This window comes from Aethalodelphis obliquidens, unplaced genomic scaffold (assembly GCF_003676395.1).
Source record: "Aethalodelphis obliquidens isolate GAN/ISIS:26980383/991018 unplaced genomic scaffold, ASM367639v1 scaffold51, whole genome shotgun sequence".
Classification (NCBI taxonomy): domain Eukaryota; kingdom Metazoa; phylum Chordata; class Mammalia; order Artiodactyla; family Delphinidae; genus Aethalodelphis; species Aethalodelphis obliquidens.
Window position 1 is genome coordinate 1,084,623 of NW_020837995.1, and position 14,241 is coordinate 1,098,863.

Here is a 14,241-nt window from a genome sequence, read left to right on the forward strand (position 1 = left end):
TCTGTTTCTTCAATATTTAAAATCTTAGGGTTTTGGTGGGGGTTTGTTTTTGGACCGCACCGCGCGGCATTCGGGATCTTAGTTCCCCAACCAGGAATCAAGCCCATGCCCTCTACAGTGGAAGCGCAGAATCTTAACTGGTGTACCACCAGCGAGGTCCCTAAAATCTTAGTTTTTAATGACATTTACACAATTTTTAAAATTTTCTCTCTTTCTCTTCTGCCAGACAATTAGAACTATGTAACTTTTACAATAAAGAACCAAAGTTAAGAAAGCACTCAAACAACAGAAACTCTACTGTTTTAGGGAACCCAATCTCACTCTCTTTTTTTTTTTTTTTCCTCATAGCAGGTTCACCAAATTCTTGTGGGGTGCCTCTTTTAACATAAAAAGATAGGTGGCAAATGTTTGTACAAAAATGTCATTTATAAAAGGTCAGATAGCCCTGAAGGCAGAGGGCTTTTATTGCCATTATCCACAGCAACAGTGTGGAAAGTAGCCCTTGTCTAGCACAGTGTTGTACACTGAGCAGGTACTCAGTGACTATTATTTTTTCATGCTAGATTTGGGTGACATTAAGAGTAGGGTCTCTATAGGCTAGGATCTTAAACAAATAGTGTTTCTACAGGTCTTCATATTGTTAAGAAAAGGAATGACCCATGTTTACTTCTTAGAAATTTGCTTTTGCTCCTGTTCAAGAGGGAGTCACATTCTCCAAGCAGTGCTGATTGAGTTCTGCCATTCTCAGATGAAAATCTGAATATGAAAATGGGTTCTGTTATTACAGGGGGAACATGCAGTTATTTGGTGCTGATGCTTCTTCATTACCAATGAGAAACTAACTTGATTTACATTTTTTTCCAGATGATGGACATAAGAAAGCTCGAAATGCTTATCTTAACAATTCCAATTATGAAGAAGGAGATGAATATTTTGATAAAAATTTGGCACTCTTTGAGGTAATATTTGGGAGAAAACTAGGGCAGAGATTTCAGGAACAGAAATTTTAAGATCGCTGTTTTCCACCCCATTTAGTTTTAAAATAGTGCAGGTTGGATAATTTAATAACTAACTGTTAAAATACAGTACTTACTATAGCTTGTCATTGTAGTTGATTTAATCTATATAATCTAATTATTGCTAATTAATGAATAACCATTTAGTCAAATTTCTATGAAATAAAGAGGAATGTTGACATCACAGGCATGTGGAGAACCTTGCTGTCTAATTTAACTAGTATTTAAATCTCTGTGTTGTAATAATCTACTAACTACAAAATTTTTCAACTCTGTGTTTGGGATGAATGTCATTTACCTTAGAACTACTAACCAAAAATAAGGGTAGGAAGCAGGCTGCTGGATTAAGAGGACCTGAATGTCTCATCTGACTAAGGTAGCATGGACTCTGAGGGGATCTGTGTCCTGATTGTTGAAGGGAGCCTGGTTCAGTCCAGCACTGCATTGTCTTACATTGGACAATGATTCAAGTGCCACTTTCCTCAGTGTTCCTACTTTTTAAATGATATTTTCTCTTAACTTTCTTCAAGAAAAGTTCTGAGGTGAATATTTGGTTCAGTCACAAAAGATTTGCATTGACCTGGCCATGCTTGGGGCTATAAGTAATAGCTATAAATGTTAGTAGACTGTTAGTAGTACTGTAGTTAAAGATTATGTTATCAGTGTTCTTTATGAGGTTACAATTGTCTGTAGGGGCCAGTGTGGTTTTGTGTTTTCTGTAAAGTTAAGCTATTAGAAAGAATCATAAAGCTTTTCATTTAAGAATTTTATAAGAATGTGTGTAACCCTGATTACATATTATAATATGGGGGGAGAATAAAGTCTCATTGATAAATTTTCTTAAAATGTTTACCTGTGAAATTTTTTCTTATTTACTTTGCAGTTTTCTGGTAGAGGGATCATTCTGATGCTTATTCCCAGTGTTCTTCAGTATTTCTTTCTTTCTTATTTCTGGCTCTATAGGAAGAAATGGACACCAGACCAAAGGTGTCTTCTCTCCTCAGCCGCTTGGCCAATTACACTAACCTGACACAAGGAGCAAAGGAACATGAAGAGGCAGAGAACATCACTGAAGGGAAAAAGAAGCCCACCAAGGTGAGGCCTTGGAATAACAAGGACAAATAAAAAGAGCCCCATATACAAGAAAGGAGGAAATGTCCAGGGCATCACTCTGTGCTCAAGAACTACTGAACGCTTGGTATATGCCAGGCACGTGAGGGAGTGAGCTGTGTAATTAGTAGCTGGCAGACAGGCATTCCGGGGAGAGGGAATAGCACTTCAAAAGAAAAGTGTCCACACCCATCTACTGATGCCATCTTTCTGTTGTGAAGCTGTTGGGTTTTTCAAAGACCAAATATCAGTTTTTCTCAACATGAAAATATGGAAGAATATTACAAGTAAGCTTTCTGGTTGTTCAGGAGTAAAACGACCCTCAGATGTATTTTATCAACTACGTTTACCAACTACTATGAAAGATTTATGCCAAATTCTGAAGGAATTCCATCAAATCATTATCCTTTTTTTTTTTTTTAAAGAAAAAGCTATTGGCCTGAAGAACAGAAAATTTTAAGTTGTTGGGGATGCACTTAAAGTTTATCTGTGATCAGATGCTTATGTAAAAATATGTGGAGAGCTATGTAAAGTTAAAATGTGTATCTCTAGGAATAATAAAAAGTATGGTGATAAACATTTGTTAAGATGGAGATTTTATGTGCCTATTTAAAAATACTGCTTAAACATATCATCTCTGCTTTGCAATTAAAATGATAGGGTACAAGTTTTTATATAAAAGTAAAGGGATGAATCATCTCTTCTAGATGGCTACATGATTTTTTTCTTTTGTCAACATCTTTCTTTCCAGACCCCCCAGATGGGTACTTTCATGGGTGTTTACCTCCCATGTCTACAAAATATTTTTGGAGTGATCCTGTTTCTACGCCTTACATGGGTGGTGGGCACAGCTGGAGTTCTGCAGGCCTTTGCAATTGTCCTTATCTGCTGCTGTTGTGTAAGTCCTGAGTTGGCCCCTGAAGATCACCTGGAACATTGCAAGAGCTCAAGAGTATCATGCTTAACCTATTTGGGCATAAAAGAAAGAATACGTACTGGGGAAAGACTCATGATCTCAACAGGGGAGATTATTTTGATACTAAAATCTAAAGGATTTTCAGTTTTTTAGTGTCAGTTATTCACTGCTTATATCTGTAATATGATGTACTCAAAATTACAAGGAAAGACTTCTGTAGGAAGTAGAAGATACAGTCCCTGACTTCAAAAAATTCAGAATACAAACGATTTGAACTCGATAACACTAGTGTTGTGACAGAAAATATGTTAGAAAATGTGATGTGCTACTCCAGTGTGGTACCAATGAACAAAGCTGGTTGTTGTTTGGGGGTAAGAGGTATTCGTTTTGTTTTGCAGTCTCATCCGTTATCCCTTCCCCAGAAATTGGGGTGTTCTTTCCAGCTCTTCTTTCCATTATACTGAGAACGTTCTGGTCTTCCTTTAATTTAAACTCCTCTTATCTGTGTATCCCAGCCACATCTCTCAATTTTATTGTAAGTTGATAGATTATTATAAACATTTTTATTTTATTATTAAGCCGTCTATGGACCTCTTTTATTACTATCACCATTATACACTCCCTGTGCTCAACTGAGTGCCATGTAACGCAGGGTAAGCAGACATAGTCCATATCATTAATAACTTAATGGTACCACCATTTTTTTCCCCCGTTTCTTAGTCTTGAAACTTCAGGGCCGTATCTGGCTCCTTGATTGCCTCTCATATCTCATCAGCTATCAAAGCCAGTCAGGTCTCCCTCTGAAATCTCTTTCGTTCAACGCTGTCTTTATATTCCCACTTCTACCACTGCAGTCCTTACCTCTCACTGAACTACCACAATAGCCTACTAACAAGTCACTCTGCCTCCATCTACTTCCTATCTTCAGTCCATTCTGTACTCTGCTGCTATCAGGTAACGTTTTTAAAATACAGTTCTCATGATCTCAGAAGTCTTCGGTGGTTCCCCTTCTTACTGAATATTATTCTTGTTATTGTAGCCGGTCTTTACTCAGTTTCCAATCTGTTTACCAAGTTTTTAACTAGGAGACCAGGGTGAGATCAGTGGTTCTTGATAGCACCTAACCTACTGATTATGATGTAGGAGTGTTTTAACAGAGTACTCAAGACACCAGTAGTGTGACTAGTGTAGCGTGTTGAAGCACATCTCATTTGCATACCATTTGGTATGACAGGCAACTCCCTCCATAAAAGTAGGTAGAATTAAATATTTGATAAGTGCTCTGAGGTCCACAGATGGGGAAGTAGTACAGAAATGTCGTCTTTATACAGTAACAGTCTTCTCCTTTCTCTTTCTTTACAGACAATGTTGACTGCTATCTCCATGAGTGCCATTGCCACTAATGGAGTGGTGCCAGGTCAGTAGCTAAGGCTGGATTTCGGGGATTGTCATTGATTACTGTATATTTCTACTATAAAGCCAGAGGTGCAAACTTCCAAGGCACAGAATACTGTTTAGTTAGTGGCCACAGGCACTAACACTATTTGACTTCAGAATACCTTCTTTTAAAACTCTCTGTATGTTTTAAGCTAGAATCCGTAATTTCTACTGCATTCTTAGCTTCTTTTACTTAGAATATATATTTTATTCATCTATCTCATGCCTGTAGTAAATATCCTCTGATATTTTTCTAAGTAATACTGACAAATTGTGCTGATTTATGTGGAACATTAGATGTGCAGTATGCAGGTTTCATCTTTTACTCCCTACCAGGAAATCTACTTTTTATCATATTCAGGGTTTTCAAAAAGCCTGAAACATTTATCCTTTTTTACGACTTGTTTACATTCCTGTTACTTACCTACTTTTTTTTTTATCCTGTTCACCTTCTGTTTTGCCTTTTAGCTGGGGGCTCATACTTTATGATTTCCCGAGCACTGGGCCCAGAGTTTGGTGGGGCTGTTGGCCTCTGCTTTTATCTTGGTACCACATTTGCAGCAGCCATGTATATCCTTGGTGCCATTGAAATTTTTCTGGTGAGTAATGACTTAATTGTGGTCTAAAGTATAGAAAAGATATAGATTTGGATTTATTTTGCCATTGGATATCAAAGCTTCTGAGAAATCGGCTACAGGAATCAATCAAGTGATTGACTGCTCACCTGTTATTCACCTTGTACTGTGAATATGAGTGAGAAAGGTTGAGGGTATCTTTTGCCTGCCTACTCCTTCCCCTCCACCCAATCACCAGCACCCTGCCACCTCAACCAAAAAGTTAAAGTCTCAGAGGCAAGACTTGGGCTAGTGGGGGAAAAGTAAAAGAAAGTTTATCTCTTTTGATGTCTTTATCCCAATGAAACAAAATGTTTTTCATTTATTTATTCACTAGGATATATTTCTTACTATTTAAAGTAACGATAGCAGAAGTAGGACTCAAGATAATCATTACAATTATTTTGTATAACACTTTAATTAAATTATTAACACATTCCTTGGTTTTCCATTTGGGAGTGTAAGTATTCAGAATGGCACATAGACTTTATTTTATTTATTTATTTTTAAATTTTTGGCTGCGTTGGCTCTTCGTTGCAGTGCACGGGCTTCTCATTGCGGTGGCTTCTCTTGTTGCGGGGCACAGGCTCTAGGCACGCGGGCTTCAGTAGTTGTGCCACGTGAGCTCAGTAGTTTTGGCTCCTGGGCTCTAGAGCGCAGGCTCAGTAGTTGTGGCGCATGGGCTTAGTTGCTCCGCAGCATTTGGGATCTTCCCGGACCAGGGCTTGAACTCATGTCCCCTGCATTAGCAGGCGGATTCTTAACCACTGCACCACCAGGGAAGCCCTGGCATGTAGACTTTAAAAAAAATCCATGATATCTCATTTCTATAGGCATTTTAGATCGAAATATGAATTAGGCTATGTCTCCAGTCATTTTCTGTCTCAGTTTTGCTTTCCTTCGTGAAAGTAAATGCAAACTACAACAGCCCTTTTATTTGATTAGTTTGAAATGACCTTATTTTCTGCTTCTTTTGCCTAACAGGTATATATTGTCCCCCAAGCTGCCATCTTTCATAGTGACGATGCACTCAAGGAGTCAGCAGCCATGCTAAATAACATGCGTGTCTACGGCACAGCCTTCTTGGTCCTCATGGTATTGGTGGTATTCATCGGTGTACGCTATGTGAACAAGTTTGCCTCACTCTTTCTGGCCTGTGTCATTGTGTCCATCTTGGCCATCTATGCTGGAGCCATCAAGTCTTCTTTTGCCCCTCCACACTTCCCGTACGTGTCTCTCTGACTAGCCATCATTATTTGGTAGTCATTAACAGTATCTGGTGATGTGATCATTTCAAGTCAGAATCTCACAGTTTCTCTGAGATTTCCCTCTTGGATAAGCCCAGTTAGCATCTGTGCGGGAAGCCTCCCAGCAAATTGTGTTGTGTTGATCCTCTTCTTTGTGTCCCAAGTATACATCTGGCAGCCATGGCAGTCGTTTGGATATAGATAGTGGGTTTTTCAAAACCTCCTGATAATGATTATGCATATTTGAACTATTCATAAAGGCCTTTTCAAACAGCGTAGTTTTGCCAGCAACCTTTATAAAGTATTTAAAGGTTAGATTCCTTTTATTGATGAAGAATCAAGAGATCAAGGAAACCTAGATTCCTACCTAAATATTTATAATTAAAGTTTTTGTTCTGCTGTTAGTACAACAATGGACTTTCTAGTCATAAAATAAAGGGAAATAAATGTCACATCTTTTGCGTATATATCTTTCTATATATATATTATATTACATATCATAAGTAGTACAGGTACCTTAAGGTATATTTTTTCAATTAGCAATAATTGCTCCTCAGATAAACGTCATTGGCTACGATACTGCCACTGCGCAAAGCTAAGGTATATTTTTTGAAGTAGAAATGGATTTGTACAGATGCGTGACTCACAGGCTCACCTGTTTTCCATTTGACTAGTGGCATAGGGACTAGACGGCACTGAGTGTTGTTTGTCACCTTATTACAGTGACTGTCTTTGAAAAGTCATCCTGATCACTCAGGGATCAAACTCATCAGTCTTATGTTGATTTAACCTGATTACAGAAAAATAGATTTTTGAAGATGAAAAGACAGGTCCATAGAGGTTAAATGACCTGCCCCAAAGTTAATAATTGTCAGAGCAAGAAAATGGATCCTGTGATTTCCTGATTCCCAGTTTAGTGTTTCTTTTGCTATGCTAAATGATGTCAGTAATAGATTCCATCATAAATTTTCAGTCTGCTTGTCTAGGGGCTGCCAAGCAACTGGAGACCCACTTGAAGGCTACATTCTGCCTATATCTTAACTTGGGAAATTCCATTTTGCCTCAAGTTCTCCTTTGATGCTTTTCCTCTTTTATGGTGGGCAAAAGTTCATGATGTGTGGTATTTTCGTTAAAATATTCCAGCAGAACAAGCCAGAAAACCTAGAGGAATGCATGAAACAGTACTGGGAAATGTTGAGAGTTGTTGAAGCTGAGTAATGGGTACATGGCTTATTGCATATGTATGCTATCATTTTGCAGATTTGAAAAGTTGCTTTTTTCCTCCTGAGAGGTATTTTTAACTGTGGGTGTATTATTCCTTTATTCATATTTATATCTCTGGGTGAATGAAAAAAAATAAAATCAGCAGTTTGTATTTGTATTATCCTTAACTACCCTCACCCCTACTGGGTCTGGGCTTAAGTTCAAAAACAGTTTTTTATTAGGCCATAGACGGATGGCCTAATTCTAGCCAAGCTGCCTTCCTTGAAACAGAAGACAGAAGCTCTGACCTTTAGCATAACATTTTCAAGGGAGTTGTTATGAACATAAGGCTTTTTCTTAGGCCAAAGAGAAAGGGGTAGATTTGTGTGTGTGTGTGTGTGTGTGTGTGTGTGTGTGTATGGAAGAAGAACAAATGGACTCTAAGATTCTTTTAAGACCTAACAATTGGTTAATAACCTAAAAATTCTGGAAGATGACTCAGCGCAGCGTCTTCAGACAGTTCTTCTATTTGAATTCTGTCACTACTGCCTACCACCTGTATGACCTCGGGCAGACTCCTTTTTCTCCCTAAACTTCAGTTCCTCCATCCACAATGTAGAAATACTAGTACATATTTTGTGAGATCGCTGTAAGGATTACACTGGCAGAAAATGTAAGACACCATTCACAGAGCTAGTCATTATTAGTTCTTTAACCATCTATGACAGTAAAAACTCTTAGAGATGAGATTTTTTTTTCTTGAGCATACCTATATACTAACCTGTTTCTAACCTATTTTCTTTTTTAAAATACTTTTTTCCCCTTGCTTCATCTTTCTCCTCCCTGTTTGTTTTCATTTAGGGTCTGCATGCTGGGCAACCGCACCCTTTCATCAAGGCACATTGATATTTGCTCGAAGACCAAGGAAATTAACAACATGACAGTACCGTCAAAGTTATGGGGCTTCTTCTGTAATTCAAGTCAGTTTTTCAATGCCACCTGTGATGAATACTTTGTTCACAATAATGTCACTTCAATCCAGGGCATCCCTGGATTGGCTAGCGGTGTCATTACAGGTGAGTTGGGAGGGTTGGGGACACATTTTTAAAATTTTTCTCTGAGGAGGGCTTTGCCATCTTGTTGAGCCTTTATTTTTATTTTTTGGTCATGCCACGCGGCTTGTGGGATCTTAGTTCCCCAACCAGGCGTCGAACCCACACCCCCTGCGGAGACTTAACCACTGGACCTCCAGGGAAGTCCCGAGACTTTGCCATCTTAGACTCATCTATTGTCCATCAATACTGCCACGGTGCCACTTCCCTTCTTAAGTTCAGCACACAGCTCTTAATTCAACATCTTTCTGCTTTTCTGTTAGTGATTTTATCCTTTTTCAGGACTCCCTTGCAGTGTTGTCTGCTAAAATGTACTGCTCTTGAATGCAGAGCTGAGCAAATGACTTTTTAACTTAAGATACTAAAGTATTCTCTGTGTTATTATAAAATTGCCAATGTTTTCCCCACAGTGACAGCTAGAATTATTTTAATGTCATCACATCCACATGTGTGTTTTCCTAACTCATCTAAATTTTTGAAATTCTCCGTAAGTGACTCCTACTTTAACTGTTTGGCCCACAAATTTCTTTGCACGTAAGCAAGTTTACACTAAGGTGTTCAAAATAGGATTGATGCCTAATTTTCTTTTTAAAATAGGTTTTATAAGGCATTTAGCTTTAGTTCGCTTAACTTTTACTAATTTGCATTGGTAAACTTAGCTGCATTTGTATGTACCAAAGTATTTTGTCAAATTACATTTGAACCAGATGAGAAAAGGCATTAGGTTTTTATTTATGTGTGCTTTGTTATATGATATATATGTGCATATATCTGTGCTCATGTAGAAGCAAACATACCCTTAAAAGCTATATAAATGATGAATCTGACTTAGAATGTTGTTGGCTAGAACCTTATCTAATTATGTCCTTTCCACAGTGCTGCTGCTTATATACCCTTTTTTCCCACTGCAGAGAATCTTTGGAGTAATTATATACCAAAGGGAGAGATTATTGAAAAGCCCTCAGCCAAATCTTCTGATGTCTTAGGCAGCTTAAACCATGAGTATGTCCTTGTTGACATTACCACCTCTTTCACTCTTCTGGTGGGGATCTTCTTTCCGTCTGTCACAGGTAAGCAGATGGGCTGTTGCCTATTTTACAAACAATCAGACCCAGGGAGTGATTTTCCTTACACGAAACTATATTCTCAGGATTCCCAGATTTGCTTGTAGTCTTTGATAGCAATGTGAATATCAAAAGTGTCCAGGAACTGAAGAAGTTAACTTGTTCTTTTTTCCTTTTCTAAAGGTATCATGGCTGGATCAAACAGATCTGGAGATCTGAAAGATGCGCAAAAGTCTATTCCCATTGGCACTATCCTCGCCATCCTGACTACCTCCTTTGTTTGTATCCTTTTGATGGATCCAGTCTGAGTCTTAGTCGTAGGAACAGCCGTAGAACAAGGGTGATGAGTATTTTTATCCTGGTAATAAAGATATCTGCTTTTTACCACCTCACTTCACATCAGATAATCTACCCACCTCATCTCTAAAACTCAAGAAAGAATTTATGAGATAAGTGAATTTAGCCACTCATTTTACTGATAGAAGAAGTTTCCTGAGTGTTTATGTTCATATTAGAAGGTGAACATCAGTTTCCTTGACTCTCAATATCATAGATTTAAGCAATGTTGTCCTTTTTGGTGCATGTATTGAAGGTGTTGTTCTCAGAGACAAGTGAGTAGTTGATTTCTTTGTAACAATCGTGTGTCTATCTTCCATTATGTCTGATCATCCCAAACAGCCCCAAGACAGTTATAAACTCAAAACCCACCTGAGATATATATCACAACTAACAATTAGAAAATACATGTATATAGGTCCGCAAAAGGGAGCTGTATAATAAGGGCCAGTATGTTGTTGTATAAGATGCAGTGGATATAGGACTTCATAAAGCATTGAATTTGTCTGAATAATGAGGACTTTTCTGTACAGTAAAGAGAGCTGTTGGAAAACTAACAGTAAAGGAGGGCAAATCATAAAAAATAAAAATTTAAAAATTGTTTCTAGCATCTCCTCTATGAGACATAAGTGTCTCTGATTGGCATTCTAAATAAAATCTTGAAACTTACTTTCTTCATTTCCTTCATAAAGGCTGCTGAGTGTTTTTCCTTTCATCTGTGAATACACAAAAAAAGAAATGTTTTGCAAGAGATTTCTAGAAAACTCTTCCTCCAAAACCTGCTATATCTCTTCCCTTTTTCCCCATCTTGAGGAGTTAATAGCCTTACCATTCATCCCTTTCTCAAAACAGAAACCTAGGTGTCATCCTAGACTTCTTCCATCAATTCCCTCATCCAGTTGGTTTCTAAGCCCTATAAATTTCACCCTTCATTCTTACTAGATCTCATTCTTTCCACTATTTTTATCCCCATCACTCTGTACAGGCCTTCAGGATCTTTTGCCTAGATTATTGTAATACTCTCCCTTTCAGTTTTACTACCTTCTAATCTTTCTTCTACACTGTCACCAGAATGATTTTTCTAAAACACAAAATTTGATCATAGGACCTTCCTGCTCAGAGCCTGCCAAAGCCCCTTAATGCTCATTACTTCGGTCTTGCCCTCTCTACCTCTTTCTGATCTCATCTCCCACCGTTCCCTCAAAAACTCCCTAAGCTCCAGCCATAACACAGAGTAAATATTGTTGTTTCAACTCTCCATCCAGCCACATATTTGTGGATTCAATGTTATTTGCTTAGAATGGGTTACTCCCACCTGGCAGACTTATATTCATCCTCTAAGACTAGACTAAGTGTCCTTTATCCTGTGAAGCTTTCCCAGACTCACACAACAGATAACCGCTCCTCCCTTTGTTCAGCCACTCTACTGAACATATTGTATTATTGCACTTAAAATACTGTATTGCAGCTACTTGATTTCATATTTCTGTCCCCTATCCTAGATTGAATTCTTTGAGGACAAGAACTCTAATAGATGCTATATAAATATTGTTAACAAAAATAAATAAGTAACACAGTTTATTATTTCTATATGATTGTGATTGAAAATGGGTTTATAGAGCTTTGGTAAATTATAATATAAAAATTATAGAAAGTGTAAATTAGAATACCACTTCAGAAAACTGTTGGACATTATCTCCTAAAGTTGAACATATGCATACCTGATGAACCAGCAATTCCACTACTAGGTATATCCAACACAAATGCATACATGTGTGCATTAAGAAGTGTGCACAAGGGTTCTTTCAGTGGAATTGTTCTTACGAGGCAAAATCTGGAAATAGTCCAAATGTCCATCCGCAGTAGAAGGAATAAATTATGTATTCATGTGATGGAAAACTATACAGCAGCGAAAATTAATGAACCACAGCTATGTACCAAAAGAAAAAAAGAAAAATTTCACAACGTTGAATCAAAGAAACCAAACACAAAACATATATACTGTTTCATTTATATAAAGTTTAAAAACAGGTAAAACTATATAGCATTAAAAATTAGGAGAGTGGGGAGGGAGAAAGAGCTGGTGAGTGGGCATAAGAGAGGATTTTGGGTGCTGGCAGTGTGTTCTGTTTCTTGACTGGATGTTTTACGTGGATGTTTGCTTTGTGAAAATTTATTGAAATATGCATTTAGTTTTTGCACATTTCTTTTGTGTGCGTGATACATTGTAAAAAATCATTAAAACCATAAATAATTAAACAATGAGACGCCATGTTTTACCCATCAAGTTAGCAGTGACTTAAAATTTTAATACTCAGAGCTGGTGTGAAATAGGTATGTGCCGTAAGACATGAACCTTCATCTACTTCCAGTGGGAATAAATCCAGTATACCCTTTCTGGAAAGCACTTTGGTAGTGCTTTGAAATATTTAACGATGTTGAGCCCTTTTGTTGCAGTTATTCCCTCTTAGGAATCTACCATAAGGAAAAAAAATTTGAAATGTGAGTGTGGATATGTGCATAAAGATGTCAATCACAGAATTTTCTGTAGTAGAAAATCAACACTAGAGGAATGGATAATGTAAATTATGATAATGTAAAGAAACGTGTAAAAATGTTTATTCATGAGTTTTTCATGACATAGGAAATTGCTTATAAGTTTAAAAAGAATACAGAAGGATAGGTGCAGTGTGGTCTCATCCATGTTTTTAAAAACATAGCAAACACTAAAATATGCAAGGTATGCAAAATGTTAGCAGTTACGTTATGATTATGGATTTCCTTCCTGATTTTTTTGTATTTTTCTATACTTTTACAGTTTTTCTGCAGAGTAGATATTTTGATAATTTGAGGGGGAAAGCTTTAATTAAAGCTTAGATTATTTTCTGGCCCTACAGGTTATTTTCTTTCTTAATATAGGCTACTAGTGCCTTTTGATCAGATCTACCTACGTTTATATTTATTATTATTCATGTCTATCTCAATTTTGATTCTCTAAAAATTATAAATAGAAAAAATTGGGGGAATGTCAGTCTAGTTGTTTCGTCTAAACTTATTTCCAGGCCAAATTTCCTCACTCTGATTTCTCTCCCAGGTTTGGGGATGCTGTGAAAGGTAATCTCGTGGTGGGTACCTTATCTTGGCCATCCCCGTGGGTGATTGTTATTGGCTCCTTCTTCTCCACGTGTGGGGCTGGACTTCAGAGTCTCACAGGTGCACCAAGGCTGCTACAGGCTATAGCCAAGGATAACATCATACCCTTTCTGAGGGTGAGTGACCCTGTCCTATGCCCTCTTCCTGTTTTCCCAGGTTTTACAAGAAACAGTGTGATCTTCATAAGGCCTAGGAATTACTGGATCATATAATATGAAGACGTGGGTTTTTAGCACAAGACCCTCTAAATCTCTAGTATGAGTTTACATGTGAGTGGGGTAAAGGCATTTAAAAGCTACCACAGTTGTAATACTATTATTTTTCAGAGCTGTGAAACTATAGCATAGAGGAATCAGGGAGCATTGACTCAAACCCTCCCCACACTCCTGTGTCTGATATTTCCCTTCTATGTACAGGTGTTTGGTCACAGCAAAGCCAATGGGGAACCTACCTGGGCTTTACTTCTAACTGCTGTCATTGCAGAGCTGGGAATCCTTATTGCCTCCCTGGATCTTGTGGCCCCAATTCTTTCCATGTAAGAGCCAGTTATTCTTTTCACTTACTCTTGCTTATGTGATGTATAATACATGTTGATTTCCATCAGGCATGTGAGAGTAGTGATAACAGAGAGAACCAAGTATAGGTGTAACTTCACCTAAATAATAAATATTCCTGAGACTTTTCATGTAAGGCTAACTTCATAAGTTGTCATGGTTTCTTTCTACCTGCATAACCTCAAAAGTTCTTTGCCTTCATTTCTGATTCGTTATCAACTGATTGTAGCTTTTACTACTAGTCATTCAACTTATTGACTTATTGATGACTTACTACCTCCCTGGCACTGGGCAGTATGCTGAGAATAAGCATAAGGTGGCTGAGACACAACCTCAGAGAATTGGTGGTAGATAGATAAAGAAACCAGTGATCCCTGTCTAGTGTGATGAGTACTGTGGTCAAGGTGAATACTGAGCACTATATGAGCTCCAAAGACTGAGACTCAGGAAAGGTTTTCTGGAAGAAGTGACACTTGTAT

At 37.8% G+C, this 14,241-nt stretch overlaps 1 protein-coding gene and 1 pseudogene across 4 annotated transcripts in view; one reads left to right on the forward strand and one right to left on the reverse strand.

Moving 5' to 3' along the window:
* The window catches only part of SLC12A6 (solute carrier family 12 member 6), an 87,137-nt gene that overhangs the window by 58,660 nt on the left and 14,236 nt on the right, over positions 1-14,241 (forward strand). For all 4 annotated transcript variants that reach the window (XM_027083775.1, XM_027083774.1, XM_027083776.1 and 1 more), the window contains 12 exons: positions 865-959; positions 1,980-2,111; positions 2,878-3,024; positions 4,405-4,459; positions 4,948-5,078; positions 6,078-6,319; positions 8,405-8,619; positions 9,567-9,725; positions 9,903-10,001; positions 10,273-10,330; positions 13,150-13,324; positions 13,625-13,743. In XM_027083775.1, the coding sequence (XP_026939576.1) occupies positions 865-959; positions 1,980-2,111; positions 2,878-3,024; positions 4,405-4,459; positions 4,948-5,078; positions 6,078-6,319; positions 8,405-8,619; positions 9,567-9,725; positions 9,903-10,001; positions 10,273-10,330; positions 13,150-13,324; positions 13,625-13,743 (1,627 nt within the window). The remainder of the gene's footprint in view (positions 1-864; positions 960-1,979; positions 2,112-2,877; positions 3,025-4,404; positions 4,460-4,947; positions 5,079-6,077; positions 6,320-8,404; positions 8,620-9,566; positions 9,726-9,902; positions 10,002-10,272; positions 10,331-13,149; positions 13,325-13,624; positions 13,744-14,241) is intronic.
* On the reverse strand, positions 6,807-6,937 carry LOC113608165 (uncharacterized; annotated as a pseudogene).